This window comes from Exophiala xenobiotica (assembly GCF_000835505.1).
Source record: "Exophiala xenobiotica strain CBS 118157 unplaced genomic scaffold supercont1.2, whole genome shotgun sequence".
Taxonomy (NCBI): domain Eukaryota; kingdom Fungi; phylum Ascomycota; class Eurotiomycetes; order Chaetothyriales; family Herpotrichiellaceae; genus Exophiala; species Exophiala xenobiotica.
This window is the reverse complement of record NW_013562493.1, coordinates 2,608,497-2,636,131: the sequence shown is the minus strand read 5'-3', so window position 1 is coordinate 2,636,131 and position 27,635 is coordinate 2,608,497. Positions and strand designations below refer to the sequence as shown.

Sequence of the window (27,635 nt, the reverse complement as noted above, 5' to 3'; positions counted from 1 at the left end):
GGGCAAGCGGCTCAACTCAACCAGTCCCGCACCAAGAGGATCCTGGGACTGGTTCGCCGCAAGCCCGCCTCGGTCGCCAGCCAAGGCAGTGTATATATATGTGTGAATATATATATATATATATATATATACAAAGATATATACAATGAACCGACCGCCTCGACGACTTCGAGGGCAGCGACCGGGTAGCAGTTCTTTGTCCGGCGGCAACCATGGAGGCAGAGCTCTTTGAGCAGTCGAACTGTCTCGGTCCGACAACGAGACCGCCTGAGATATGGTCGGGCAATGAAAAGGCAGCTCGACGGTACTCAGCTGCTTGCTTCGATACTTCTCTTCGAACATTGCCGGTCAACGCTTTTCAGCAACCTTGTCCACACCGAGTTGATACAAGTCAAGTCAGCAACACCTCGAAATTAACTTGACTTCAAGCATCCAACCTCAACTCAGACAAGGCTGTGGCTCCCTGGTGGAACTCACAGAGCTGAAAGTTGTTCGACCTGCACAGTTTCTCTCGACATACTCGCATCGCAAGGGTGTTGACCGACAGTCATGGACCCATCACGACAATACATGCTGCCTCAAGGGTATGCCGAAGCCTCCACTCAACAACCTTACCTGCTGGGCGGGCAAGGAGGAGAGCCTAGACAGCATCCTGTCGAAATACACCACCCCATGCCCTCGATACATGCCACGCCAATGGACATCTCGGCCGCGCTGACAACCAGACCAAAGCCTTCGAGAGAGGGAATCCGAGGTGGTAGAAGACCAGACAACCAACCACTCGTATATCGAGAGCTGCCCTCATTCCCAAAGTTCGACGAATCAATCCCGAATGATGCATCAATCGAAGAAATCTGTGTCAGATACCCAAACCACCTTCGTGGAAGATATCTTGAGTCGTTCATTCAGTGGCGCTGGACCGCCAATGACATATACAACCGCCTGACACAGCAAGCGATCAAGGAATTCGAGGAGAATGGCATCGCCACCTGCGCGTCTTTCAGTAATCGAGCCAACTTCCTCTTCAAACGCCTTGATGCATATCTCAGCAAACTCAGCACCGGCGAGGTCGAAGCTCTTTGCACCGGTCCCAAAATCCGCCCTTGTATGATGGATGGGAGAGAAATGTATGGCGCCTCGAAGCTGCAAGGGAAGTTCAGAAACCCAAAGGCCACGCCGGTGAGGAAGCTTTCTTTTCGGCCTCGCCAGCGGAAGGGTCATGTTGAAACGCTGCGAACCACTCTACCACAGCCTCCATCAAACATGCCGTGGGCATCGGGTAGCCAGCTCGAAGACTTCAAGAAGGTCATGGCGAACCACTTCACGACCCAGGTCATGTATGCGGACACCATCATCGACGCTGATGCGTTCTACTCGAACAGCAACTCTGGGCAACGCCATCGATGCGTCCTGCAAATGCTCAATATCCCAGTCAATAGCCATACAGAGGGCCTATTCGAGTTTCACCGGATTGAGGACTGCCCGAGATTTGCAGCGTTGATTGACAGCAAAGTCAGAGAGATGATTAGTCAAGAGCAGGTTTCTCGAGGCCATGTGGCTTTACCGGCAACGTCTGACAGCGCTGCTCAGCAGGAACAATGGGTTATGGACCGCAACAACGCAGTAGCACGCATTCTGGATGAGCAGCAGACCATCACATCGACCTTGAAGGAACATGCGCGAAACGCTCATTTTTCCACTTCGGCCAGCCACCAGCAATTCGGACTTGTACACCAGACAGTTCAAGCAGTGGCGGACTCTGTCAACGTCGTTCCATCGATTGAGATAGACCATGTACAGGGAAATCACAACGCCTATCAGCAGATTCCGGACATGCCTTATGCTAGGGAAGGGTTCGTTGATCCGACGATGGGATTGGGTGGAAGCAACAAGCGAGCGAGGGTTGAAGAACCTGTCGAGAATGCAGCCACCAAGCGGGTGAAAGTGGAAAGTCCACAAATGGCAGGAGGATTCGGCTCTTCATACTTTGTCACTGAACCGCGGTACCCTGAGCAGAACGCGCCATTTGGAGCCGATTTTCAACCGGCTTTCCAGCCTGAGAACAGTGGGCTTAGAATGGGACACCGTCAACCACTGGCCTATCCAGTGCAAAATATGGGCTATGGGGGTGAACAGGTGGAGGGTCGAGATCCAGACTTCACCAACGGGTGTGCGCAATACTGGATTGACAACCTCCCACAGCTTGGTGACACTTTGGTCGAGGGCGCGGATGCATTCCGAGCAGCTGAAGGTCTGCAGACGGGATTCGAGATGGGAGCGGTCGAAGATGAGGTTGAGAATTTTCTTGTGGTCGGCCAGGGCAATCAGTGGGATCTCATCTTCGGCGAACCGGCTGACAGCGACCTCGAGATTTCTCAGATTGACCCAGCGTGGCTGCGCGAGGTCTTCAATGATAACTGAAGGTATTGGAATGGATTTGTCAGACATGCGAGGCGCTACGGAGTTACTGATACATTGGTCTGTCGGAAATGGTCGGTTCGGAAATGTGTGGTGAAACATGAAGTGAGAGGACTTCAATTTCGACAGGACCTGTCGGAATCATTGTTCTGACACTTCGATAGGTATAAAACACATACTTAGCAGATATGACTGATAGTTCAAAAGACATTTGAGAGACGAGGGATCGCTCTAAGTTTTGTGCCTTTGTGATTCCGGGCTCGGCGCTGGTACTTTGGCTATTGTCTCCGCAGTAGTTCATTCGGGAAGAGTTTGGCGCAACGTGTTGCCTGTCTGGAAAGACAGCGCACGTCTGACAATTGAAACGTGGTCAAGGCTTGTTTTGTCCGGGCTCTTTGTATTGGCTTCCCGTAAGAACGCATCATAGCATGCGAAGGGTACTTCTTTTGAAGGGATAAGAGATGAACCATACCCCAACCGGAGCTTCTGCTGCTTGTTGGGCAATGTAGCTGTCTGGTGATAGCAAACCCACCGTTGGAGTTATTCAATACCTCCAGCTGCATCGAAATACAAAACGGTGTTTCTTCAGATGGATTTTCTTGTGTGGCTTTGGCCAGCTTCTTCCGTTTCTGACCGTCTGGCAGTGGATGGTGATCAGCATCATCCCTTCAATAAATATTCGTCGGCTTCCACCGCTTCTTACCGCATGGCAGTGGTGATGGTTTTCTTCAATATCGAGACGTGAATAGAAGCAGGTATCCCATTTTCGATCACGGGAGGCTGGGTAGAGATGGCCCAATCCTTCTGCTGTCACTGGAAAGAGGGTACCTCGCCCGGGAGGGTTATCACCCCCTGACAAACGCAGCCTTGCCGATCGAAAATGGTATGTATAGGTGTGTCTTCACTTTGCAGTGATAGTGACGTATATCGCAGGATGGCAATCCTAGTTCAAGCCGGAAATGTTTGAACATGGTACGCTCTCCTTGTCGCCTGCGCAGCATCTGAACTGTTACCCGGGCAAGCATGGTTCGAAGATTGCAGTCAGTAGCGACCTTCTGTCCGGCGATTTGTGTGCAGACGTTGTGGCCAGCTTTGGCTGTTCACGGAGGTGAGCAAATGCACCGTCATTTGCGCAAGCAGGCCAACAGAGCGTTGGTATGTCATTGTCGATGGGTTGTCGTTTGGCCACAGTGACAAGAGATATCGGCGTGTTCGGTTTGTCTGAGTTTGCCTTTTTATATATCAACCATCACCGCCTTCGGATCATGAATCTGCAAAGCAGATTCCTCTCCAGTTGCAAATGCACTACATCCATCGACAAAGCGCAAAGCGGTGTAATCCTTTCGGCCACACCACCCACACATCTGGTCTAGCGGCATAGCGCATATTCACATTGCGACGACGCGCAGTTCATCCTCGCCATTCCACGGCCAGGCATCTCATCCACTGTTGTCGCTGTCGATATCTGCCCCGAACATTCGATCGTCTTTTGCGACACAAGTCATCACCTTGACGATCACTCATACTCTTTGTTGGGCCTCCTCTTTCCACCACAGAAAACCACCATGGACAGAAAGCAAGGTTCGACTGATCGAGACGACGCATCTCACAGCCCCATGAAGCAGGATGAGGATGACAGCCCCCAGAGCAACATTGGTGATACGGTCACGGTGGCAGATGAAGCCAAAGGGGAAGCACATACCAATTCGGAGGAAGAAGACCTCCAGGACCATGCAGGACAAGAAACCCAGCTTCAGCGTGAGGATGAAGCCGCCGAAAAGGATTCATCGACTGCAATGCCGACCACAAGCACGCCGGCGGCATCTGGTCTCAATCAACAAATGCCAGCGACAGCGGCCTCAGCTGGAGATCCTGCCCTTCCAGAATTCATACGATCGGGTCCTCATCCGAGATTGCCGCAGAACCACCCCATACCGCAAGCCCCAAGGATGATTGGACGTGGGGAAGATGCCGGTAGTAACCTGCTCGCGCTGTTTGGCAACGACAACCGCCCAAGAACGAGGTACCGCCTCCGAATCCGCGAAGGCAGAGCGGGCAACGACGCCTGGAAACGATACCGCCCGGCAAACGCGACGATCCCAGCAGGACTGACGCTGGAGGACATCTGCCGCCAATATCCAAACCATGTTTGGGGCACAGGACTGCGGCTGTTCGAGGCTGAAGGCTGGAAAGCGAAGCGGATTTGGGATACACTCCCACCCGACGGCCGGAATGAAGGAGCCGGTATAAGACCATGGAACTATCTTCAGGCCAGAGTAGGTCGAGAAAAGAAGGCGCTGTATGAAGAGCAGACAGGAAGGAAATGGGAGGCGAAGCCCAAGAAGGCGGCGGCTCCTGCTGCCGCGTTCGCACCTCAAATAGCAGCTCCTCCACCTGCAGCACAAGCAAATCGCCCTCGACAAACAGAGGGACAACGGCTAGAACACCTCATCAGGCAGGAGCAGGCCAGGATTCTCTCGACCTTGGTCGACCTCAATCGTGCGCGTGGCGTGGCTGATCCTCGCACAGCGGCAGAGAGACAATGGCATGATAGACACAGCCAGTTTACCACCCAGCTCAATGCAGCTCTCGACAATCAAGTACCTGGAATGCAATCCGCATTCAATCAAGACCCTGTCGACATGCTGAGGATGATGTGGCAGTGGGACAATGGCCAGAATGGCAATGAATCGTGGGTAGAGTACGGGCTTCGGTCGATTCGGGAGGCGCGGAGGTCTTATATCGGAAACATGCAGCGTTGGGGGGTCCGGTGGGAACAGGAGCTGGCTCGCTTAACCGGCGGGCCCTCAGGTCAGCTCATTGCTGATCAAGACCAGGGTGGACATGGAAGTGCTGCTCATAGGGATATGGATGACGACAATCAAGATGAAGTCATGGAAGACGGCCAATGAGGCAGCCAAAGGGTTTCGTTCCTTGAAAGATGAGTTGAGATGAACTCCAAATTGAATTGTCGTCAGAGGGTGAAGCAGATTGACTACGGTCTCAAAATGGCTTAGCTTAATTTCGCAATGACAGTTTTTCCGAACGCCGACTAACTCGTCGATATCCGTTATGGCAGACATCTTTTGTAGTACTAATTTGCAGCAAGTGTTTAGCCCCATACGTCTCTCGTTCTATCTTGTTCGTATCACCATTGACCCTTCGTAGACCGCTGACAACAACCTCAGCCTTGAACAGACTGCCCATATCCACCGTCCTTTCCACTCAGTCACGGATCGAGTCGCTATCAAGACTTCAAGTTGTTGTTACAGAATCCGTTCAAGAATTTCGTCATTGCTCGTCAGCACTAAACACGGTCTTACAGAAGGTCGAAAACTAGTATCTAACGCCATACGCCATACGTTGCGTTCATGAACAGAACAGAGTATTCTACAGCTTGTAGACCTCGCCATTGTCCTCCAGGAACATGATCAGATTCTGATCTCCCATCTCTTTCAAAGCAGCAACAACCTCAGCATCAGAAAACTCATCTTGACTCCTCTCCAACATAGCGTGATTGACCGCGGCGGCCACATCTGGCACAGTGGCCATGTCGTTCTGGAACAAGGAGGTCACCATCAATGGCCCCAGGACGCGTCGGAAAACTTCGAGACGAGCAGATGAGATACTTGTCTCTGGTTCTGCTGTGGCCTGACTCTCATCTTGCCTCCTGCGTGACTGTGATTGTGAGTCGCCCTGAGTGGATGGAAGCTGAGAGCTGGGCATGGAGCTAGCAATGCTCATTCGAGACAATTGTGACTCTGCTCCGGTCTGTCTCGAGCGTCGCGAGCTAGCCTGCGCATCAGACTCTTCGTCATCATCCTCATCGTTATCGGCATCGACGTGTCCATTCGCTCCCCCAGAACTTCTGCCATTTGCTGTGCCATTGGTACGCGTCGAGCGTTGGCTGCGAGTCTGAAGATTTGATCCACGTGTGCCGCTGGACCTACTGCCACGGTATGCTGTGTCATTACCATCGCTGTCATCGTCCTCACTGGACGAGCCATTGTCGTCTTCAGAGCTATCTGCGTCTGCGTCCCGCGTCTTGCGTCTCTTCCTCCGTCCATCTTCCTTCTCTGGAATCTCGCGGAAGAGAGCAAATTTCAAAAGCTCCTCTGCGACGATGGCATCCTCCTTCTCGACTCTGCTAGACAACCTGACCTTTGCATGAGCGGTGGACAATCGTATAAGCGTTTCTAGCGTTCTAGCCGTCAGTGGACTAGTTCTTCGTTGGTTGGCTTTCATTTGGTCGTTTCGCAAATCTGCGTAAGAATTGACAATATAGTCGCTGGCTTGCTTCGTCAAGTTGGGCTTGCATCTGCTCTTTGCGTACTGCACATATTTCTTGAGGAAAGGCATGCTGACGGGGTGGACTTGTTTCTTTGCATTCCGCCTGTTGCTCTCAATATGAAACCCAGAGTGAAGAACAGCGTTGTACTTTTCGTACACATCGGACGATTGTTTGGCATTTTGTTCCTCTTGTACTCCGATGCCGAGAATTTGATTCGCTTGTTCACGGATCGGTGCACCTTCCTCAGTGCCTGGGGCTCGGTATTGATGCATTCTAAGAACATGCTCCGATATCATTCGATCTCGCTTGTCGTCAATGTCATCTGTGACAATGAAAAGAAGATCGAAACGTGACAATAGAGAATCTGGCAAGGCAATATTCTTGTGGGGGTCTTTGTTGCTGTCGTACTGACCGAAGATGGGATTCGCTGCGGCAATGACACTGCACCTGGCATTTAGCGAGGTGTGGATACCAGCCTTTGCGATGGTAACGGTCTGCTGTTCCATGACTTCGTGGATAGCCACACGATCAATATCGCTCATTTTGTCGAATTCGTCAATGCAAACAACGCCCCGATCTCCCAGGACCATGGCACCGGCTTCGAGTCGTCTCTCGCCAGTCTCCTTGTCTGAGGTGACCGCGGCGGTAAGACCGACTCCAGAAGATCCTCGGCCAGTTGTTGCAATTGCCAAAGGTGCCGTATTGAGGACAAATCGCAGAAGTTGTGACTTGGCCGTAGAGGGATCACCCACCATCAGAACGTTGATATCACCTCTCAGATGGGTGCCGTTGGGTAAGTTCTTCTCCATGCCTCCTAGGAGCATGAGGAGGATGGCCTTTTTGATGTAGTCATGTCCATAGATGCTGGGTGCTAGGGACTGTGAGAGTAGCTCGAAAATGTTGTGCTTTTTGGCCATTTTGTTGATGTTCCTCACGTCTTGATCAGTGTATTGAGCTTCTGCAATTCCACCTCCTGATTTCGACGACAACAGCACAACATTGTTGGCCAGGATCAAAGTTCTAAAAATAGAGGAGCCCGACCCAGCGTTTCTGTTACCGAGCGATCTGAAAATACCGACGAGTTGGATACGATCGCCGGGCTTGACGCGGTCGACCATGTCGTCGTCCATGATGACATCGACACCTCGAGGGAGTTGACCAGCAGGCGCCCTCTCCGGCATCTCTTGTATACTGATTGTTTGATGGTCGCGGTATGTGCAATAGCCGTACTCAGTGACCAACTGCGCTCTCCGTTAGCATGTGGACAACAGGGGCACCGCCATCTCAGCTTACAGGATTCCCATCTCCGTCTTCCTGCGGATAGACGCTCAAACTTGCGGGCCCGTTTGCGCTCATTGTTTGATCTCTGTATTCCCTGAAGTGGAAGGTCTGCTTGTTCTCGTTCCAATGCACACTCTTGACCACCTTTGGGCGAACCAAGCTGCATTTTGTGACTATGCCCTCAAGGCATACCATCCTGTTCAGTAAAGAACTTCCCAGTGTTCTGGGATTGCAGGTGTTCTCTCCGAATGAGCCGGAATAGGCCACATAGTATAATCTGTCTTCATCTTGCTCGTAGGGTGGGCGATTAGGGATCGTGCCGATGATATTTTTGAGAGCGGCATCGAAGGCTAAGGAGTAGTCAAAGGGCTTGTACAGGATGCCGTCGGCGAGCTCTCGCGAGTGTGTTCGAATGTCGTCAATGCTAACCACGAGTCTCCGTAGACCACGATTGAGCATCAACACAATGTCGGCTCTGTAGGATCTGACGTTATCGTCGGTAGGATCTAGGAATTCGGTCGCGAGCCGGATTCTGTCACGAACCGCTTCATCGCGGAGCTGGAAGGTATCAAGCGCCATGGTGAAGTGAGTTTGTGTGGTTCTCCTCACGTCTGAAGGAAGTAAGTTCGTGGTCGATGAATTGTGGGAGTGGGCTATCCCTGAGATCTCGAGATCGCGAAACGCGTCCTGCGCGTAAAGTGGTTTTCGCGTTCTAGCCAGCCTATAAAGAAAAATGCGGTGTCTGACAGATGAAAAGGAGGATTTGGACGATGCAGAGGGAAAGATTGAGGTCAGACAGTATAATTTTCTTTGAATGTGCCTGGCTGAAGAGATCACGAGTAGTGTTCGATGCTTCTTCGCTTGCGATTTGTCAAAGAAGACATTCCACTGTCTCTGCATTGCAATGTCTCCAACGCTGCACTAATCTACGAGTCTGGCGCGGCTTGAGCAACAATTATCAAGGCAAGACCTCCCTGGCCACGGTCGTAAGTATACTTCTCAGAGGCAAGCATTGTGCTTCGCGGACCGAGCACAGCTTGGTCATGCTCCATTCAATATTGGGTCGTCACAAGTATTGCCTCCTTGCGTTGGCTGGCTTTCATATAAGAGTGGAGAGCAGCGAGCTTACTATGGTCTCATGGGTAAATCGTGTAATATGGCGCTAGGGTGTCATTCGACGACCAACAGCAGCGAGGACAATTTGTGTGGCAGGCGGGCCTCCTGTTCACTGCGATGCCAACTGCTGCTTCGACGATTCAAGCGGCAGCTGTTTTGCACCCCGGTTAAGCGAGTTTCATTACACGATTTACCGCTGAGACCGTAGTACTTCCCGAACAACTTGTCACCCTGTTGCTGTGAACAGGAAAGATGTAAATCTTCGTGGGATACCTTATGAGGATCATTCAGTTCGAGACGAGATGACACGGTGAGCGAATCATTGCATCGAACTTTTGCAGCGGGCGGCAGAGACGGCAATGGCCAGCAGTTGGTCAACTGCGGCGGCAGAATCGATAGCGTTTCCCCCATCACTCGCAAGGCATACCGGAAGTCGATACCAATGCTTTCGTATATTTTTGATTCAACGATTTCGCACGTTGTCCGACTTCTCGGGGCAATCGAGGCGGTCGAGGCGGTCGAGGCTAGGTTGTTGCCATTGACGGTCGAAGCAGAATGGGAGGGACGACGTCAGCAAAGTTGAAAGTGACTGATGCTCTCATTGCCCTCGATTCCGGGAGAACTTCGCCATGAAAACGAAATATGTAGACACATGCTGCAAATCGTCGAGCATAATCCTTCTGCTCCAGGGTCTCGCTTGGGCGGCATGTGCCATCTGAACCTTCGCGTCACATCAGGTCATGTAATGCGGGTGTTTCCCCAAAAGAGCCGAAGTGGACGCTTCTTTCCACAAACAGAAATGGTCTAGAAGAGATCTGTATGCGCGATTTGATGATGACACGAGGACTTTTGATGTTGGTTTTGGAGACATTCATCAGTGGAGACAGGTTAGTAGCCACGAACAAAGCGGCCCTCCCATGGTCAGGTCTTTTGCAGCAAAAGGGAATTCTCCTGGATACTAAACGATTCGTACTCATTGATGACTTTGCATGCAGGCAATAGTTGCGTTGGGCTGCTCGACGATGCCGCTGTTGCCGTTGTTCGACCCGGATCCGTACCCTGTGCCAGCCACGCGCGGTAGGGTAGAGCGATCCATGTGGTAGAGTAGCATCGGAAAATTTTCGCTATCCTTCGCAACTTGCGCGATTGGAGAGTGAGAGTGGTATTGCCGGTGGGGATGAAAAAGGGAGAAGTCTTAACACCGTGGGGAGGACAAATGGTTGAATCGTCGAATCGTCGAATCAGAACCACGACACTCCACAAGCAGGATACAGAATGTGCTTCTAGAAGGAAGATCGAGCACGTCGTGGCACCCATCTTCGATCCCTTGTCATACAGTTAATGAAGCGAGTGGATCGACAGGTGAAAAAATCAATATCGTGTCTCATGGTTTTTGGCATGTGCCGGACTTCCATCAGCATCATCATCATCAGCAGCAGCTTGAGCAGCAGTGGAGTGTCGATGTTCCAGATACACACACGCACACCCACTACCTAGGTACACTGCACTTGTACTGTAAGTTCTCGAGGCGTACGGAGAAGGGTGGCGTGGTCGTGCGTAGTGCGTAGTGCGTTTCCAATGCCACCTCCAGGATGCATCGTGATCCTCCTTTTACGGAGTGCACGGAGGATGGCCATGGCCACCACAAGAGTACGGAGTACTGGCATCCAACTCGTACTGTCTGCCCTTTCTGCGGGTGAACTACGGAAGAGACACGCACACCTCATCCACGCTCATCTCAGTCAGCACATGATGCACTCTCCCATCTCCCTCTCCCATCCGCCAGTCCACGACTACCCAACAACACTATGTAACTCCCAGATCAGATCATCAGATCGATGGTCTCGCTTCCATTTCCCCAGACTTTTCTTGCCGATGATTCCCCTGTGCTTCTTCGGATGACGAAACCCTTCGTGCTCGATATGGGCACCATGCTGCAGTGTCACGATCACACGATGCTCACATTTCTGACGTATACATATGTTAATACTTTAAGTGTCTAGCGCACTTCGACGTAAGAACGCCACCATGACTCGGCACACCGTCTTGGGTCGTCTTGTATACGAACCGGCGACACAAGCAACCTGCCACCTGCACAGGCCGGTTGCTAGCTCCGAACATCTAATCTCGGCGCACGACCCTTGCTCAGGCATTGGTTCGCTGGCCTTTGCAGGGCTTTGAGAGCTAACACTGAATCTTGTTTCCCGGGCAATCCACTACAATTGACATTCCTTGCCGACGTTACAGCACGCTAGCCGTCATGGTCGCAATGAATTGGCTGCCTTGGTCGATGGCAAGGACTCCCCGCCCCGCAGGCCACAGAATCAACCCGTGGGGACTGCAGCCAGCAAAGAGGGGATCGGCTGCGAGTTACATCAATGGCCCGGACGAGGAAACTGATCAATTTGCAAGCGATCGACAGTTCAAAGGTGAAAAAGGTGTCGCGAAGATCCAAGGAAGACGAGCCACCACACGTCAAGACTTGCCATTCGCACAAGCTTTGCACCGGAAATCTCTTCGATCAAGGTTTCGATGTGGATGCAAGCAAAAGAATATTGATCAAGCCTTCTGTCCAGACTTCTTCGACACTCCACCACAAGGCTCTGAATCATGAATGACCAAGCAGATCTTTTTCAGCCGCGGCATCCCCTTTCAAGGCGCCACGGTGCGCAATTGGCTGTTGTTGGTGACACACCTCACTAATCTCTCCACCATTCAAGGACCAACTCCAGCAACTCCAGTCCGAATCTGGGCAGGTCGCCGTCGCCGAAGAAGAGCCCAAAGCTTCACCTGGTCCGGCGACTAGTGCCTGCCATCTCGAGGTTATGTGACATTTTATTACCACGCTCTGGGTGACCAAAACTCCGTACTCCTACTGGAACTCAAGGGGCGCCTGACCATCTCCAGTAAAGGCGATTACCCGCCCCGCAGTCGAACTGCCCATGGTTCTGGCAATTCAACTCTGGGCCCTCCGTAACTCCGCGAATCTCAAGGTATCAATACGCGGTTCGTCCAATTGAATGACAACACCCAACAGCTCAGATCAACCGAGCGCATATCATGGGACGCAAGCAGGATCCATTTGAATGCCACGCTGCTATCCACATTTTGCTTGGGTTGCCTGTCCAGTGGCTTGAGTCGCGAGACCCTCTGTCAGGAATTTCACTGGTTCCAGGCGCTCGACGGTGAATGCGCATTGGATTTTGCGCCCATTTCCAGACCAATCTACGGACTATTCCTGTTTCAATTGGGAATTTGTGATATCACTCGTGGTTGCCGTCTGTCACCCCCGGTTTGTTGATCCTGGTACAAGCTCCTCCAGAGTTCCATTCAATTGCAAAGGCATCGTTTGTCCTTGCCTCCGCGGCGTCCAAGCTCTTTTTAAAGATCGACTCCTCCCACTCTTGCTTGTGCGAGCTTGTCTTTCTTCCTGTCTACACCAAGCATTCCTTCCTGCACCTACCCTATCTCCCTCCCCCAGTCCACTGCGTCAAGAATCTAGCAACCATGCCGGGCGGAGTGGTTCGCTCTCTGTCCACCACCAACGATGTCAACCGCATCGAAGCTCCAGTCACCTGGAAAGCCTACCTGATCTGCGCCTTTGCGTCTTTCGGTGGCATCTTCTTCGGTTATGACTCTGGTTACATCAACGGTGCTACTTCCAACACCGAATTCATCCACTTCATCGAGGGACCCAATGCCACCGCCTTGTCTTCCTCTCACTCGTCCCTGATCGTCTCCATTCTGTCTTGCGGTACTTTTTTCGGCGCCCTCATCGCTGGTGATGTTGCTGATATGATTGGGCGCAAATGGACGGTTATTATTGGCTGCGTGGTAAGTAGATCGATCCCAAGGTAAACAAACGCTCTGGGCATGTGTTAATTCACCCGCAACAGATCTATGCCGTCGGTGTCGTTATTCAAATGGGTACCGGCCCTGGACATGCTCTTGGTCTGATTGTTGCCGGCCGTTTGGTTGCTGGTTTCGGCGTCGGCTTCGAGAGCGCCATTGTCATTCTGTACATGTCCGAAATCGTAAGTCCCACAAGTCCCAAAAAATCTGCAGGTTGAACCGCATCTAACCAGCCATTTGCAGTGCCCCAAGAAGGTTCGTGGGGCGCTGGTCGCTGGGTACCAATTCTGCATCACCATTGGTATTCTATTGGCTTCTTGCGTCGTTTACGCCGTCCGAAATCGACAAGACACCGGTGCCTATCGTATCCCTATCGCCATCCAATTCGCTTGGGCCATCATCCTCGGTGGTGGTCTCCTCTTCCTCCCAGATTCTCCGAGATACTTTGTCAAGAGAGGCAAGCTCGAACAGGCCATCAATTCACTCTCTCGCCTCCGTGGTCAACCACCCGAGTCGGAGTACATTCAAGTCGAAGTTGCTGAGATCATTGCCAACGACGAGTATGAGCGACAGATGATCCCTGCCACTGGCTGGTTCGGCAGCTGGTTCAACTGCTTCAAGGGTGGTCTGCGACACCAGAAGTCCAATCTTCGCCGCACAATTCTGGGTACTTCTCTCCAGATGATGCAGCAATGGACCGGTATCAACTTCATCTTCTACTATTCGACTCCATTCTTGAAGTCCACTGGTGCCATCTCCAACTCGTTCTTGATCTCCCTGATCTTCAACTGCGTCAACGTCGGTTCGACTCCTCTCTCCTTCTACACCGTGGAGAAATTTGGCCGTCGTCCACTTCTCGTCTGGGGTGCTTTGGGCATGCTTATCTGCGAATTCCTCGTCGGCATCATCGGTGTCACGGTCGGTTTCAACAAGACTCATGTCGACGCCGCTGGAAACAGCATTGCGAACAACGTTCCCGCCGTCAATGCCCAAATCGCCTTCATCGCCATCTACATCTTCTTCTTCGCCTCCACCTGGGGTCCGGGTGCCTGGATTGTCATTGGCGAGATCTTCCCTCTCCCCATCCGTTCCCGTGGTGTCGGCCTCTCCACCGCCTCTAACTGGTTGTGGAATACCGTAAGTTTTACCCCATACATCTAGTTTGCCCCATTTCGTCTAACGTCTTTTCCCAGATCATTGCCGTTATTACTCCTTACATGGTCGGCGAGGACAAGGGCAACCTCCGTTCTTCGGTCTTCTTCATCTGGGGTGGTCTTTGCACTGCTGCCTTTGTCTACGCGTACCTCCTCATCCCCGAAACCAAGGGTCTGTCGTTGGAACAGGTTGACAGGATGATGGAAGAGAGCACCCCCCGTACCTCGTCCAAGTGGGTGCCTCACAAGACATTCGCCGAGACAATGGGCAGCGAGGGTGGTGTTCTCAACAAGGAGCTCGTTCAGGACGCCGAGCGCAAGGGCTCAGTCTTTTAGAAGCGGACTGCCTAATGCGCTTCGTTGGAAAGAGGTGTCTGCGTGCGGAGAGTACCGAAAGAGAAAGAAGTCGGGAAAATCTATACATAAAGCCAAGACAAACAGGGTACCGGCGCAGTCAGCTTTCTTGCGCATCGCATCGCAGAGCATCGCTTTGCCTTTGCAATGTACGAGAGCGCAGGCTGTCTGGTGTTCTGTTCACGGACAGGACTAACAGACCTGTTGTGTGAGATTTTGGAAAGGGGAGTGAGTGGAGCGGAGAGATGTTGGCAGACTTAATAAATGCATTTTTTGCGTGGCTGAATTGCATTGGAATACTATAGTAACTCAAGTATGAGCCTGAGCATGTGCATTGGTCCTAGCTAGACCGCTGCTTCATGCATTAATTGATCATCGCAATTCAAAGCTCCAGCAGAATTACGGAGTCTTTCAAGACTTGCATTGCAATCATTTGGATATAGTCCTTGTTGTACTCGCCCATGTTGGGGGGATTTTAATGAAGTTGAAAATACTTGCCATAAGTATTGTTCACGAGATTCGACATTTCCTGCTCTCCTCGACATAGTGGAAGTTGAAACATGGGAACGAGGACGTCGAGTCTTCGAGCACAACTGGATGCACGCTGCACGCTGCACGCTGCACGCTAGAAAGCAATGTCATCGTCGGGCCAAGTTTGGTACTATAGGCACATCAAAACGAGATACTGTATACTCGATCTCCACGGCACGAACGGCATACTCGATCCGGTGTGCATATTCGGCACTGTTGTACCCTTCCCATACGGAGTAGGTGTCTCTGGCTTTGGCCATGGTCTCCAGACTCAAGGGCTACATAAAATATTCGTCATAGTCGTTCTTCTTGTATATATATATATATATGTACTTTGGTTCAATCCTGCCCTTTACACCTCCCTTGCTGCTTTCCTGTCCTCCTGCCTCGGTCCCCCTGCTTCCATTCTACCTATACAAGCCTCCAACATACCTTGCTGCTTATCATCCTGCCTTTCACTTCGGTTCCTTACCGTTTCAACCACTCGAAGCGGCGACCTCCCCTCCATTGACGAGGCCCCTCTTCGTGCCCACCTCGGCACCAATTCTAACCTCGAGAATCGCACAACGTCCTTCATCCCTCACCGCCCTGACCGCAGCAGGCAACTGCTCCAGCAACTCCTGCACTGTCTCCACCGTGCCCGCCCATGCCTTCCCTGCGCTGGCCGCCTTTGCGAGCCCGGCGTAGTCCGGTGTTGGTTCGAAACTGATATTCAGCGCCTTGTTATCGACCTTGCTCCCCTCGCCGTGTGGGTGGACCAGCAACATCGATTTTCTCGGCGCGTTCCAGCCTTTGTTGTTCAGCACGACCGTCAGGATCGGAATGTCGTACCGCTGTGCGATCCAGTACACAGAGCCGGGGACGCTGAACATGAAGGTGCCGTCGCCGACGATCTGGCACACGAACTTGCCCTTGTTAACGCCATTGCGGTCGCCGGACGCCGGGTCACGGTGTTCGAAGTCTGAGGCCAGCTTGACCCCAAGAGCACCGCCACCGGACCAGCCCAGTCCGCCGCCGCCGCAGTTAATCCATGACTTGGGCAGGACTGGCGCGATTTGGTCAGCGATAAAGGCCGTCAGGGTGACAGCTTCGACAGCGAAGATGGTGTCTTCTGGGACGGCGGCGCGGATCTGGCCACCTAGGACGTGTGGATCGATCGGGGCATTTGCAGGATCGGAGGGGATCGTCGCAAGCTCTTTGGCTAGGTTCCGGCGTGCGGCGTGTGCTTCTTGTCTCTTCTGGGCTGCGGCGGTGTGTGTCTGGTCAGAAAGCGTGGCAGACAGTTCGGAATTGGCAGCGAGGTACCCGTTGATCTGTGTGAAAGACGTTGCGGAATCGGCCTTAAACCGAGCAAAGGCTGGAATGTAGAATACTGGCATTTGTTGCTTTAATGGGTCAACATCAATGTGAACAATCCTTGCGTCGGCTCTGGGTTTGCATTGGGTAGGAATCCAAGGCACGTCGCAGTCCACCACAAGAATGAAGTCTGCGGTTGTGATTGCTGCTTCGGATCCGTACCTCAGGCCCAACGATGCTGGGTGGTTCGCAGGGAAGCACATATCGCTGCCGCCCGTGTCGAGAACTCGCAGGCCCGGGATCTTGTTTGCAAGGGTCACTGTTGCCTCGACCGAGTTGACATTGCGGCCAGTGTATCCAACAATGAGCAGTGGGTCTTTGGCCTTGACCAGCTCCTCTGCAATCATCTTGATCGCATCCTGTGGTAGGGCAGCTGGTCCGACTGCTTGCCAGACTCCCTGGTCAAGATGGTATGGCTCAATGTCCTCCTCCATGGGCTCTCGCGCGCCACAGAGGTAGACCGGCCCTTGCGGATCGCTGGTCGCAAATTGCAAGGCGCGGTTGACCATCTGTTTCACATTGCGTCCACCTTTTATCTCACCGGTATATCGGCAGTATTGGGCGACGATCTGTTTCTGGTCGGGGACATCTTGAATCCAGTGTATGTACTCGGTTCTTGAGCCGCGGTATTCGCCTTCGATCGTGTAGGGAGAGAGACCGGCAAAGATGAGGACGGGGGCTCGACCGCATGAGGCGTTGTGGACTGCGGCTGCAAGGCCTTGGGTGCCGACGTCGACGTGCACTATAACACATTGGGGCTTGTTGGTCAGGCGAGCCATGCCGTCTGCCATGGACAGGGCGACCATCTGTGCGAGGACGTTGGTTAGATCCTAGACATTGCTACGTGGAGTGTTGATACCTCGTTCGGACAGGTGATGATCCTTGGGAAGTTCCCGTGCTTCTCATTCTGTCCCTTGACAATTGCTTCCATGATCGACGGATGGTCGGAGCCTAGGTTGACGAAGACATGGGTAATGCCTGCCTGCGATGGGAGTCAGCTCAGAGCTCGTCACTCGACGAAAGGCAGATGTACATACCTCCCAGACGGCTTCGAAGAAGGCGAAGGAAGTTGAGTATTCTCTGGACCTTGTGTCAGTCGGAGCAAGTGGTAGGAGGGAGAACTTGGCCATACTGTTTCGCCATATCGACCTTGCGTTTCTTTGAGACGGAACCCATCTTGGAGGTGCTGCTGAGGGGATCCTGTTCGAAGGAAGTTTGGTTCTGGAGGTCCAGTGTTCTGTAAAGTGACGGGTGGTAAATAGTACGAGAGAGGTCTAGATGAAACCACTCCTTGAGTACAGATGGTCTTTGAGCTCAGTATGTAGGAAGGCCAGGGCAAGAGGAGCAGTTCCGGGATAAGGGGCGGAGACAATACCGTTGTTGAGCTTACCGTGTTTTCGTCAAGGCGCATCAACTCGGCTCTTGTGAATCGTGAAGAGCGACATTGCAGTAGTTTACCAGTAGCACGAATGAAAGCACCACCGAAGGGCAATGGATATGGGACCGGATGCTTCTTCGGCTGTTGAAATTGCGGGGAAAAGGACATGGGAACCGACTGCCCCATTCCGATGCCGGCCTGTCTGCTTTCCTTTCCTCTCCGCACCAGATGTTGATTCTTGATCCTCACTGTTAATATCGTTACCGGAGGAGCTCAGAGCGAGATGCATCTAGAGCAAAAACTGCTGTGTTGTTTGGACATACGACGTTAACGGACAGCGCACGACAAGCCATGAACATAGATGGACTTTGATGCTAAGACACCAAGTGTTTTCCTGTCCTTGTCGTGGTTGTGTGCTCTTAATGATGAATTTGCGATAAGATCACGGTGATCAACAGACTGCGCATGAACGATGGATGCTGTTGTGTTACCTTGTCTGCATCCTCCCCAGACATCGGAATTTCTTCATCATACGCGGAACTCGGGCAATCATTCTTCCACTTCATTGACTTGAACCTAACTGAGGGACATAGATACTTCTCTCGTCCAAATATGCAGCAACGTTATCTCCAGGAGTTTGCATCGATGTATGGGCAGTTTCATCATTCCAAGTCTCATAACAATCCTGTCGCATTACCATATCAGCAAGACCGTGCTGTTGTCATACATCAGAGGGGGTGTCCCATGTTGTGCGCCATATCAAAATCCGCCCGCTCCTCGCACTCGCTGTACAGCGCCTATCACCCCCTTCGCCCATGCGAATTTCCCTGGATCCACGCCGATCGCTCCCTCAGCTTGCTTTCCTGTTTGCGGATCCTTCCAGCAGCCAGCGTCCGGCCCTTGGCTTTCCACCTTCCCATAAATATGGGTATTCTCGTTCTGCCTCAACCCCTCCATCCACTTGCCAACGATCAACTCACTGTCGCACATGATATTGATCTCTTGACTGTGATACCAGCTCTGGGTGTCTTGGTTACCATTGCCTTGTATACCGATATGACCGTCGACAATCATGACTTTGATATGACAAGATCGCTTCTTAAACTTGTTGTGGATCGGATGGACTTGGTCCTTGGCCACATAGGCGTAGACGTCCAGAATCTGGTGACACTCTGGTCCGATCTTTTGATATAATTCGTGTGCAATCATCTCATTGTGTCCCCCTTGTCCGGGCAGCAGCTCTCCAGCATCGTTGTACCCGAGGCAGTAGTAATATGTTACGTGGACTCCTCGACGGCAAGCCTTGACGATCTCAGGAAGAAGGTCTTCGGCGTTCAGATCCGGCGTCTGGATAAAGACCGACTTTTCGGCATGTCGAAGAGCAGAGGCAAATGCTTCGTTCTGCGGAGTGTACAGCGAGCTCTTGCCTGGGCTGCCCCACGGCTCACGACAGACCATGGCCACCGGCACCGGGTCATGCTTGGGGATTGGGATGAGAGGTGTCATTGCATCAGCAGGTTCGATGTCGAGCGCGCTGGCTTTCGTGTCCGGCTGGATGGTGGTATTGAGAAGGCGGGTGACTGCATCAATACGTCTTTCGCCTTGCCGTGGTTTCATTGCCGCTGCTGCTCGCATCACTTCCGACCTAATGTCCGGGTCGTAGTGTGGGTCCTGAGAAGTGTGCATAGGCATCTCGGTTTGCGATGCCACATCTGCAAGCTCTCGTAGGTTCTCATGGCCTTCAGGGATTGCGTCCGTCCTAAGCAAGAGGCGTTAGTGTATCACCGTAACGGAGGGTGCCTTGCATCATACGCATGATAGACTGGTACTAATTTGCCATTCTCGTCGAACAGGGTAGCATGTGTCTCGTTGTGGAAAGTAGGCATCGGCTGTCCTGCAGCCGGTCGATTTAGCAGCGGAAGCGGAGGCTTCAGCGCGTTATGCCACGAGATAAGCGCCATATCGTAGAAGGAATCGACAATCGGGCCTTCCCATTGGGTCATCATCTCGAGATTGTCGTTGTCCTGGATATTGTTGCTCTGGATTATGGCGATGCTGCGATCGACCACCATATACTTGCAATGAAATGTGCCAAATATAGGCTGGTGGTAGTTGACAACCTCTAGATCCACATTCGGGAGCTCGTCGGGATGTGGCATTCTGATAGGTCCTTCGGGGTCTGCATAGGTGTTGGGCTTGACCACAAGATGGTTATGTATGAACTGTCCCTGTCAACAGAGCCCTTTGGAAGATACAATGGAGACCTGCCTGCTTTGGGCTACCACGATCATAGATGATCTTGACCACAACTCGACGATTCGTTGCGACCGCTTTTCGTGAGAGCTCTCTCAAGGCATTGGTGATCAGCCGGGTCGGCTCGGAATGCATCCAGAAATTTGTGGCCAGGTAGACTTCATGCTCTGCTCGAGCTATAACATTTGACATGTGCCTGCATATGTCGGGAATGGGCGCCATGATAGTGAGCGGGCACACGCCATTACTCCCTAGGAGCGATGGAGAGCATACGCCCACCAAAGGGTTCCGTTCCAAGGTACATAGTACATCATGAAATATCTAATTTAGCACTCCGTCAGCACCACCTTGATAAGTCTTGGGGGAATATCTCACACGCAGAAATAACTTGCTGGGCTGAGAGGTTCCCCAATTCCCGCATGCGCGAGCTTGCTCGAGGTCTTCGTCTCGTTCTTCACCCAGAGTGACCTTCTTAGACACCTTCTGGTCCTCAATGTCAAAATGAAACAGCTTCTTCGCGGCCTCATGCGGAGACAAGGTTGGGTCTTTGGCAAGTTCGGCGGTCACAGATGCGCCACTCCGGCAGAGTTCGTAAACTTTCTTAGGAATCATATCTGGACGCGTTGAAATTAAGTATCTGAGTGCCTTGTTTACCTGATGGTACTATCGTGAAGAGCCGAGTGGAAAATCTGATCCACTTTGTTCTTGATTTTGCTGCTGTGTGTCGCATGGTATTAAGCAGGAAATCGCAACAAGATGGGAGCAATAACCACGTTAATAGCCACAAAACAGAATGGCATTGTAGCTTATTGCGACCAAGTGAAATAGGTGGCGTTGAGTTTCAATGGCAGGGCCACGCAAGCCCGAGTCCTTGGTAGTTCCAACAGGTTTATCGACTGGGAGGATTGGATCGTGAACCATGGGTTCTCGGCAGCCCATGTGATGTCAGACGAGCCCCACCAAAAATCCGGATCTGCGTCAAAGACAAGCTCTTTTAGGGTTCATGGTCAATGCTTGGTTGAGCTTGGCCAAACCATGGGACCCTCAACGGGGCTGGCACTGGCTGGCTTTGCTCCATTTACAAGTCATCTGTGCGGTAGGACGGCCCATACTCATACATTTAGCTTGATGGAGATAATTGTGTGATGACTTAGAAACGCCATGTCTGCGTCATCCCGCGCAGAAAAGTTGTCCTCCACCAAATGTTTACCCGTTAATGCCATCCAACATCCCCGCTGCCTTTTGTCACAACTCTTGTTGGCAGGATATGATATACCCAATGATGGCCCAGCTGCTCAATACAAACATCCACGCTGGACACCACCTGTATTATAACACCAAAACCCTAACGCTATCAGATGCAAGATTCAGACGTCATAGTTGGCCGGAGAGAATGGCTTCAGTGGCTGCAAAGAATAGTCAGTATTCCCGGTTGTATCTTCAGGTGAGGTTGCAACTTACCGCTTCCAATGTATGCCCGTTTGGCGTCGAGGTTGACATCAAATCTGCGTTCCAATTCTAGCTTGATACCCTTCTTCGTCACAGTCATGAGATCCGCCGTCTTCAAAATGTCTCGAATCTCGTTCAAGATCATGTCGTCCGTAGGCAATCCCGTCAAGTCTGCCATTTCCATGTCGGCAATTGACCGTCCGCTGGTCAGGACGCCACCACCTAGCATCTCTGAGGGCGCGAGCGATATGCGGGATTGATTATAGCCACCGCCATACATCGATGGGTGCATGTCGAGCTGGGAAACTGATCGTGAGGTGGGCATCAAATGTTGTGTGTCATAGCCTCCTCCATAGATCGAGCCCCCAGGATGGTAAGACTTAGTGCCATAGCTGTAGCCTGACACTTCAGACCGTGTATCCTCGCGTTGAGTCTGGGCATCCCAGAGTTCTGCTTGGTACTCTTCCCATTTCTTCTTCGGGATCGAGTCCGGGTCAAATTTGCCCTCATCGGAGATGAGGACCTGCTTGCCCATTTCTCCCGTCACGAGACGAGTATTTCCCCAACTGAAGTCGTCCATGTGCCAGAAGGCGTACAGTGGCAGTCCAAAGGAGAAGACAGGCATGGCGAGAATATACACAATCATCCAGCCAATCATCTCCCATTTGCGCCGTAGGATGAAGATGATGGCTTGTAGACCATAGACCGCGCCCAAAAGGATGAAAGCCATCAATGGTATGACACTGGATGAGGTCGCCAGAAGCACAATGAGATACACGATATATGCCACCGTCACAGGTGCCACAATAGTCGACAACAGATCCAGGAACACAACGAATCGCATACTGAAACAGCAGAAACCGCAAAGTTGCTGCAACGGAATCAATTCCATCAAGTTGTGCACAGTACTGTTGATCCACCGACGTCTCTGAGACATGAAAACCGTCCAGCTGTCCGGCGCGATAGTCCAAGCATGCGCATGGAAGATGTACTTGGTCTTGTACTTTGAGTGGTGCTTCATAAGCAATGTGGTCAAGTATCTGTCTTCTCCAAGATGCAGCAAATTCTTCATGTGCAGCGTGTCGACTCGAATTTCTGAATAGTCGTTGACAATCTCCTTGCTGACAAAAAGAGGCTTGCCGCTATCGGCAGCTCGAATGCGGTACATTGTGAAACAACCGGGCAAACAGGTAACGGACCCGAACAAAGATTCGAAGGCCTTGGTCAAGTTGTGGGAAATGTAGTACTCGTACACCTGTATCATGGTGATGAAGGACGATTTGGCGTTGCTAAGAGATGTCTCTCCGCAGACTCCAATCAGCCGTGTGTCGCGCAAGAAGGCTGATACCATGCGCGTAGCCGAGTCTGGCGCAACAACCGTATCCGCATCGATTTGTAGCATAAATTCATAGAAGGTGGGGTTGACACCGATGATGTTCCGGATATGGTGATGCATCTCGAGTTCCAGCGGACTCATGGGCAGATTGTAATGCACGCGGTTCAGGAATCGCATAATGACCATCTGCGAATCACGCTTGCCTCTGTTGCCGGGCTTGGACACTTCGGATGGTTTTCCAACCTTGACCACAACCAAGAATGGCACAATGTGCCCTTGTACTTCGTACAATCCGGAGTACACCTTGCCCATGTTGTGTTGTTTCATGCCTTCACCCAGGGATTCGAAGCTGAGTGGTTCTGGATCAACCGTTTCAGACACGCCCATGATGTCGAGGACAATGCGAGGCGTGGGTCGGTCGTTTCCTTGACCAATAATCATACCGTCGCACACAACAATGAGCAGTTTGCGTTTATCATCGTACCGCATCCGAGCTGCAGAGTCTATGGCACGCCGCAGCGAATCCTCGTCTTCGGTATAGGCAGGAACCTGGCAGATGACAAACTTATCCAGGTTTTCTGGCGTGTTCTTACCGCCAAACTGCAGTGCTGCGAAGAACTTGAAGCCGATGACGCTGCAGAGCAGAATAGATATGGCGAGCAAGATGTATTGCGCAAACAGACATTGTACGGAGTTTCGAGTATCCGTCACTCCAACAAAGAATAGATTGTCAAGGCACAGTTGCATGCGACTTCTCATACCAGAGTCAATGGGAAGTGCATCCCAGTACTTGGTGACGTCGTGACCAGCTCGTTGAGTGAATAGATCGACCACCAGAGAATCCATGAAGTCCGTATCCACATCCGCTGGCACTTCTTCGCCCGGAGCAGCTTTGGCGCTGCGGCCACCCTGATTGTAGGTGGTGAAGTCGTACACTCTGTTGTTCAAGATTGCAATGGATTTCGATTTCGAGGCCAATGTCTTCACATACTGAGGAGTGTAGCCGATATTGCCCTTCTTGTAATTGGCTTTGAGCACGATCATCTGCTCGAAGAACCAATCTGGTCGAGGGTCGCTGGTGAAAGCGCGAAAGTCATGGTAGCGCCGGTTCGGATCTGTAGTGCTGATGACGCTGGCGGAACCTGAAACGTTGGTCGTTGAGTAATCCAGTTGGACAGTGGGATCGACTCGTCCATCTTTTCCTTGACATAGGGCCGAAACCTGAACGGGAAAGAGACTAGTTGCATCGATACCAGCATACTTCTTTAGCGAGCTTTGTGGGACGATACTGGGATAGTGGTTGGGCATAAAAGCGCCCAAGTCGAACACATATCCTCGGATTGCCACATAGGAACCGTGCTTGCCTTGGCCATCGTGAGACGACAATTCCTCTGCCGAGTACACATTTTGCTTGGGACAGATCAGCCCGGGAAATATGATGATGAAGAAGACCGCAAAAGCACAGCTCAGCCAGATCAGGAGGTTGATGGCGAACTTCTCTCTCCAAGCCGTCCTCACGTCTTTCCTTTTCATACGACCGACCCATTTGATGGAGAAGTCTGGAAGATACCAGGTAAGGAGATAGACGATTGCGAGCCACCGTTTGCGACTGCCGGACATTGGCACGATATCAACCTCTTCCATCTTTTTCTTGTTGGCCTTTTGAGCAAGTTCTTCCTTAGTTTCCAGATTTCGGAACATATCACCAGAGTTGAAAGCTGAGGCGCCTGCGTCTGATTTTGCGTCGAGCTCCCGGGCGCCAAAATAGCCACCCCCTTTCGCCTCATCGCCGAAGAAAGATCCAGGCGTGCCCTCACCAGAAGGCAACAGCCTCGCTTTTGAATCACTGAAGGGATTGAGACTCGGTGTACCTGGCCTGGAAAGAGAAGCAGCCTCACCACCAAAGTAAGCTGTACTTTGTGAGCCTGTAAGGGCAATACTGGCCCAACAACGTTCACTGAGGAAGACGCCTGTGTTGCCGATTCTTGCTTCGTTTCCTGGCCAGTGTCTGGAGTCGAGGACAAGTTGCGCTTTCTCCGCATCGCTTCCCACAACTCCAGTATCTGTGTCAGTAAGGCCCAGGAACTCGTTGAATGGCAGGAAGATGCTGAAGTCAGCCGTTCGAAGCCTCTGACTGATCTCGGCAATTCCGTACATCTGAATCTGCTGACGGACGCATTTGCTATCGAACTGGTTGGCTATCCGCCTGTCGTTGGGTTTCAGGCAGAAAACGAAGTAGTTGTTGACGTTGGGCGCAGTCAATGACTTTGTGATATTGTCCAAAGACGACAAGAATTGTGCAGCCGCGCCTTGAGTCAAACCTGTGGCGATATTCTTGGTCCGTCGCAGTCTCTGTTCTTCGTCGCCTGGGATGGGATCCTCCTCTTCTGGTGCCGGTGATCGGTCAGCTCTTCGACTCGCCAAGCGGCGCAGTTGGTTGTGCTTCTTTCGTGACACACTAGGCATTCGAAGAGGTTTCGAGCTGACTTGAGCTTGAACGATTGCCGTCCTTTCGGCAGGATGACTGACCGTGGTCAATGCTTCCTGGCCAAACAAGCTGGCCACGAAGTCACTCTTGGTGCTTCTCATCATGTTCATCAGATCTCCAGAAACGACATCACCATTCTCCTCTACTAGCTGATTGACCGGATAATCCACCTCGCCGGCATAGTGGCGCACGGTGAACGAAGCCGCAAGGTTGGTAGTGGCGAAATTGCTGCCCGGCATTGTTGATGTAGCACTGCTGACATTGATAGCCTTATTCTTGTTCTCAAATCTCTTGCGGATGCTCTCCAAGAACTGAATGTCTGTACGACCACGACGGGTCTGGTCGTCCAGAATCGCGAGAAGACCATTGCCATGCTTAAGAAGCCCACGAACAGCATCGGAATTGTCAAAGTAGCTTGTAGCTGGGACGCTGACTTCCTCGTTCTCTAAGATTTCCGCGGTTTTCTCGAAGAAGCTGTGCAGGCACGTATTGTAGAGTGATTCGTTCGCAGCATTGTTCAATAACTGGTCAAGCACAGAGCCCGTCGACGAGGTTTCGGCAAAGCCAGGAAAGTCGACGATTGAGACGGTGTTGGCCACAGCATCTTCTGCAGCACAAATTCTCTGGTTGATACTTTCGATGATGTAGGCAACCAGTAGAGAGTACAAAGTCGTGGCCAGCTCGTCGGCGTTTTCTCGCGCGCCCTTGGGATCTAGCATGACTGTAACCCGCTCTCGGTGGAGTGTCTTAGTTTTGTATCGCAAGCTCTCTTCGAGACCTTGAACGCTCAAACCCAGAAAAGCGGCTACCATCTCCAGCGTGTCGGTATTCTTGACGACGGTGACCGTCTCGCCTCCCTCGTGGGAGTAGCCACCGCTTTCTTCGGCAGCAGTCAATGTAACTTGTCCGGTGCCAAATTCGAGCTGCCCGATATGGAGGATGGCTGCCAGAACCTGACAGATCTCCGCAATCTCCGTTCTGGGGAACTCGAGCTTGCGCAAGGCTGTTTTGAAATGCTGGAAGCCCTCGGAATCATTGACACCAACCTTCATCTGTGTCGGATGACCTAGATACCTCCATCTTTTCTGAGAAATTGAAGCAGACCTGCCAAGAGCGGTTCCAGAGGTTGTGATATTCGTATGTCCAGTAAGGCCCAGATGTGACTTTTCCGCGGCGCTGGTCCCCGCGAGAAGATAGTACAGAACATGGAAACTTCTCTCGCCGGTTGGGACATGAGAAATGCGACCTCTTTCTAACCGGTGATCCAACAACTTGCCTCCAATGAGGGTGGGTATGATGGAGGAAGCGTCGTACTGAAGTTCGTAAAACAAGCCGGCTTTGGAGGCTGTTTGGGTCGTGGTGGTCTTAGTGGTGGTCAAGGTATCGAAGACAAATGCGGCGAGGGACAGCTTGGAAGATAGTGGTGTGGAGGAAAAAGAGAGAAATGAAGAAAGGAGGTGTGACCTGACTGTCGTTTTGCCAGAGCCGGACTCTCCACTGTTGCACAGTTAGCGTTGTACCGAGTGACTGATTGAACTTGAAGACACGTACAAGAAGACGATAGCCTGGTCTTCTGCCCTGCTTCCTAACCTAGCCCAAGCCCTGCGAGCCAAATCCTCAGCTTCTCCCATAGCACTTCCATCCTTTTCACCATTGGGACCCCTTGTGGATGAAGTATAGGTGTTTAGGCTGATGAGAGCTTGAGAGGAGAGTCTTGCCGTTGGTAAAGATACATGAAACCGGCTCGCCAGATGAGCAGTCAAGTGAGTGTCTGATTGTAGGTGTGGAGGTAGAGAGGGCAATGAAGCCAGCGCATGGGCCGGCATGTTTCCACGAGCAGCCATGGCGTTAAGTATCTTCACTTGAATGAATGTACGGGTACTGATCTATAGCGCCATAAGTCCATACAACGCTCCAGTCGTCGATATGTCGATGTCCTGGGGGGAAAGGCAGAGCCTGGTCGACTCAAAACAAGGACTCAGTCGTCAGGAGATGCTACCGAAAAGCGAACGTGGTGACGGAGAGTGTCGAGGCAAATCCGGGGGAAATTCAATTATACAGAGCAGCAGAAGTATAACGAGAGAAGTCGTGAATTCGTAGCGAACGCAGACAACAGGGAATGTTGAATCGAGTGTTAGAATGCATCAACCCGTCCTGTCGAAAGTTGTTTTTCGTAGGGAAGTGAGCCGCAGTCAAGTGCAGGTGGTCAGGGAGAGCCGTCATGTCTTTACAATCCGAGTAAAGTGTAATTTTTGGCAGGGGATGCAGCGGATCTCGAATCCATTTGTTTGAGACCGCATTGAGTGGGCTCCCAAATGGCTGCGCCACCAGACCAGTTTCTTTTGAGCTGACGGGTCTTAGAAGAGTCATGCACAAGC

The 27,635-nt window shown here is 51.9% G+C and overlaps 7 protein-coding genes across 7 annotated transcripts; 3 read left to right on the top strand and 4 right to left on the bottom strand.

The window, feature by feature from the left end:
- Positions 1-549: 549 nt before the first annotated feature.
- PV05_03183 (uncharacterized protein) lies at positions 550-2,421 on the top strand (the record flags this gene model as incomplete). The annotated part of the gene is made up of 1 exon (XM_013463814.1): positions 550-2,421. The coding sequence occupies one exon, from the start codon at positions 550-552 to the stop codon at positions 2,419-2,421; it is 1,872 nt and encodes a 623-aa protein (XP_013319268.1).
- A 1,562-nt stretch (positions 2,422-3,983) lies between these two features.
- PV05_03182 (uncharacterized protein) lies at positions 3,984-5,330 on the top strand (the record flags this gene model as incomplete). The annotated part of the gene is made up of 1 exon (XM_013463813.1): positions 3,984-5,330. The coding sequence occupies one exon, from the start codon at positions 3,984-3,986 to the stop codon at positions 5,328-5,330; it is 1,347 nt and encodes a 448-aa protein (XP_013319267.1).
- A 357-nt stretch (positions 5,331-5,687) lies between these two features.
- PV05_03181 (uncharacterized protein) lies at positions 5,688-8,595 on the bottom strand. The gene is made up of 2 exons (XM_013463812.1): positions 8,003-8,595; positions 5,688-7,950 (listed from the first exon to the last, which is right to left on the bottom strand). Exons 1-2 carry the CDS (start codon positions 8,567-8,569, stop codon positions 5,809-5,811), a joined length of 2,709 nt encoding a protein of 902 aa, XP_013319266.1. The 5' UTR covers positions 8,570-8,595; the 3' UTR covers positions 5,688-5,808.
- A 3,786-nt stretch (positions 8,596-12,381) lies between these two features.
- PV05_03180 (uncharacterized protein) lies at positions 12,382-14,935 on the top strand. Its single transcript, XM_013463811.1, has 4 exons — positions 12,382-12,940; positions 13,003-13,140; positions 13,202-14,095; positions 14,152-14,935. The coding sequence occupies exons 1-4, from the start codon at positions 12,614-12,616 to the stop codon at positions 14,446-14,448; spliced, it is 1,656 nt and encodes a 551-aa protein (XP_013319265.1). The 5' UTR covers positions 12,382-12,613; the 3' UTR covers positions 14,449-14,935.
- A 306-nt stretch (positions 14,936-15,241) lies between these two features.
- Positions 15,242-17,807, bottom strand: PV05_03179 (uncharacterized protein). Its single transcript, XM_013463810.1, has 4 exons — positions 17,486-17,807; positions 17,391-17,433; positions 17,213-17,335; positions 15,242-17,159 (listed from the first exon to the last, which is right to left on the bottom strand). Exons 1-4 carry the CDS (start codon positions 17,527-17,529, stop codon positions 15,474-15,476), a joined length of 1,896 nt encoding a protein of 631 aa, XP_013319264.1. The 5' UTR covers positions 17,530-17,807; the 3' UTR covers positions 15,242-15,473.
- Positions 17,808-18,363: 556 nt separating this feature from the next.
- Positions 18,364-20,596, bottom strand: PV05_03178 (uncharacterized protein; the record flags this gene model as incomplete). Its single annotated transcript, XM_013463809.1, has 4 exons — positions 18,364-19,490; positions 19,544-19,953; positions 20,000-20,305; positions 20,360-20,596. The coding sequence occupies 4 exons, from the start codon at positions 20,594-20,596 to the stop codon at positions 18,491-18,493; spliced, it is 1,953 nt and encodes a 650-aa protein (XP_013319263.1). The 3' UTR covers positions 18,364-18,490.
- A 455-nt stretch (positions 20,597-21,051) lies between these two features.
- PV05_03177 (uncharacterized protein) lies at positions 21,052-27,496 on the bottom strand. The gene is made up of 3 exons (XM_013463808.1): positions 26,809-27,496; positions 21,446-26,754; positions 21,052-21,390 (listed from the first exon to the last, which is right to left on the bottom strand). The coding sequence occupies exons 1-3, from the start codon at positions 27,099-27,101 to the stop codon at positions 21,359-21,361; spliced, it is 5,634 nt and encodes a 1,877-aa protein (XP_013319262.1). The 5' UTR covers positions 27,102-27,496; the 3' UTR covers positions 21,052-21,358.
- Positions 27,497-27,635: the final 139 nt, after the last annotated feature.

Coding starts and splice junctions, on each gene's coding strand:
- PV05_03181 (XM_013463812.1), bottom strand. CDS start 8,569: ATGGCGCTTGATACCTTCCAGCTCCGCGATGAAGCGGTTCGTGACAGA. Junction 7,951..8,002: donor AAGACGGAGATGGGAATCCT/GTAAGCTGAGAT, acceptor CGGAGAGCGCAG/TTGGTCACTGAGTACGGCTA.
- PV05_03180 (XM_013463811.1), top strand. CDS start 12,614: ATGCCGGGCGGAGTGGTTCGCTCTCTGTCCACCACCAACGATGTCAAC. Junction 13,141..13,201: donor TTCTGTACATGTCCGAAATC/GTAAGTCCCACA, acceptor AGCCATTTGCAG/TGCCCCAAGAAGGTTCGTGG. Junction 14,096..14,151: donor CTAACTGGTTGTGGAATACC/GTAAGTTTTACC, acceptor GTCTTTTCCCAG/ATCATTGCCGTTATTACTCC.
- PV05_03179 (XM_013463810.1), bottom strand. CDS start 17,529: ATGGGTTCCGTCTCAAAGAAACGCAAGGTCGATATGGCGAAACA. Junction 17,336..17,390: donor TCTTCGAAGCCGTCTGGGAG/GTATGTACATCT, acceptor CTCCCATCGCAG/GCAGGCATTACCCATGTCTT. Junction 17,160..17,212: donor TCATCACCTGTCCGAACGAG/GTATCAACACTC, acceptor GTCCTCGCACAG/ATGGTCGCCCTGTCCATGGC.
- PV05_03177 (XM_013463808.1), bottom strand. CDS start 27,101: ATGGCTGCTCGTGGAAACATGCCGGCCCATGCGCTGGCTTCATTGCCC. Junction 26,755..26,808: donor GACCAGGCTATCGTCTTCTT/GTACGTGTCTTC, acceptor ACTGTGCAACAG/TGGAGAGTCCGGCTCTGGCA. Junction 21,391..21,445: donor ACGGGCATACATTGGAAGCG/GTAAGTTGCAAC, acceptor TATTCTTTGCAG/CCACTGAAGCCATTCTCTCC.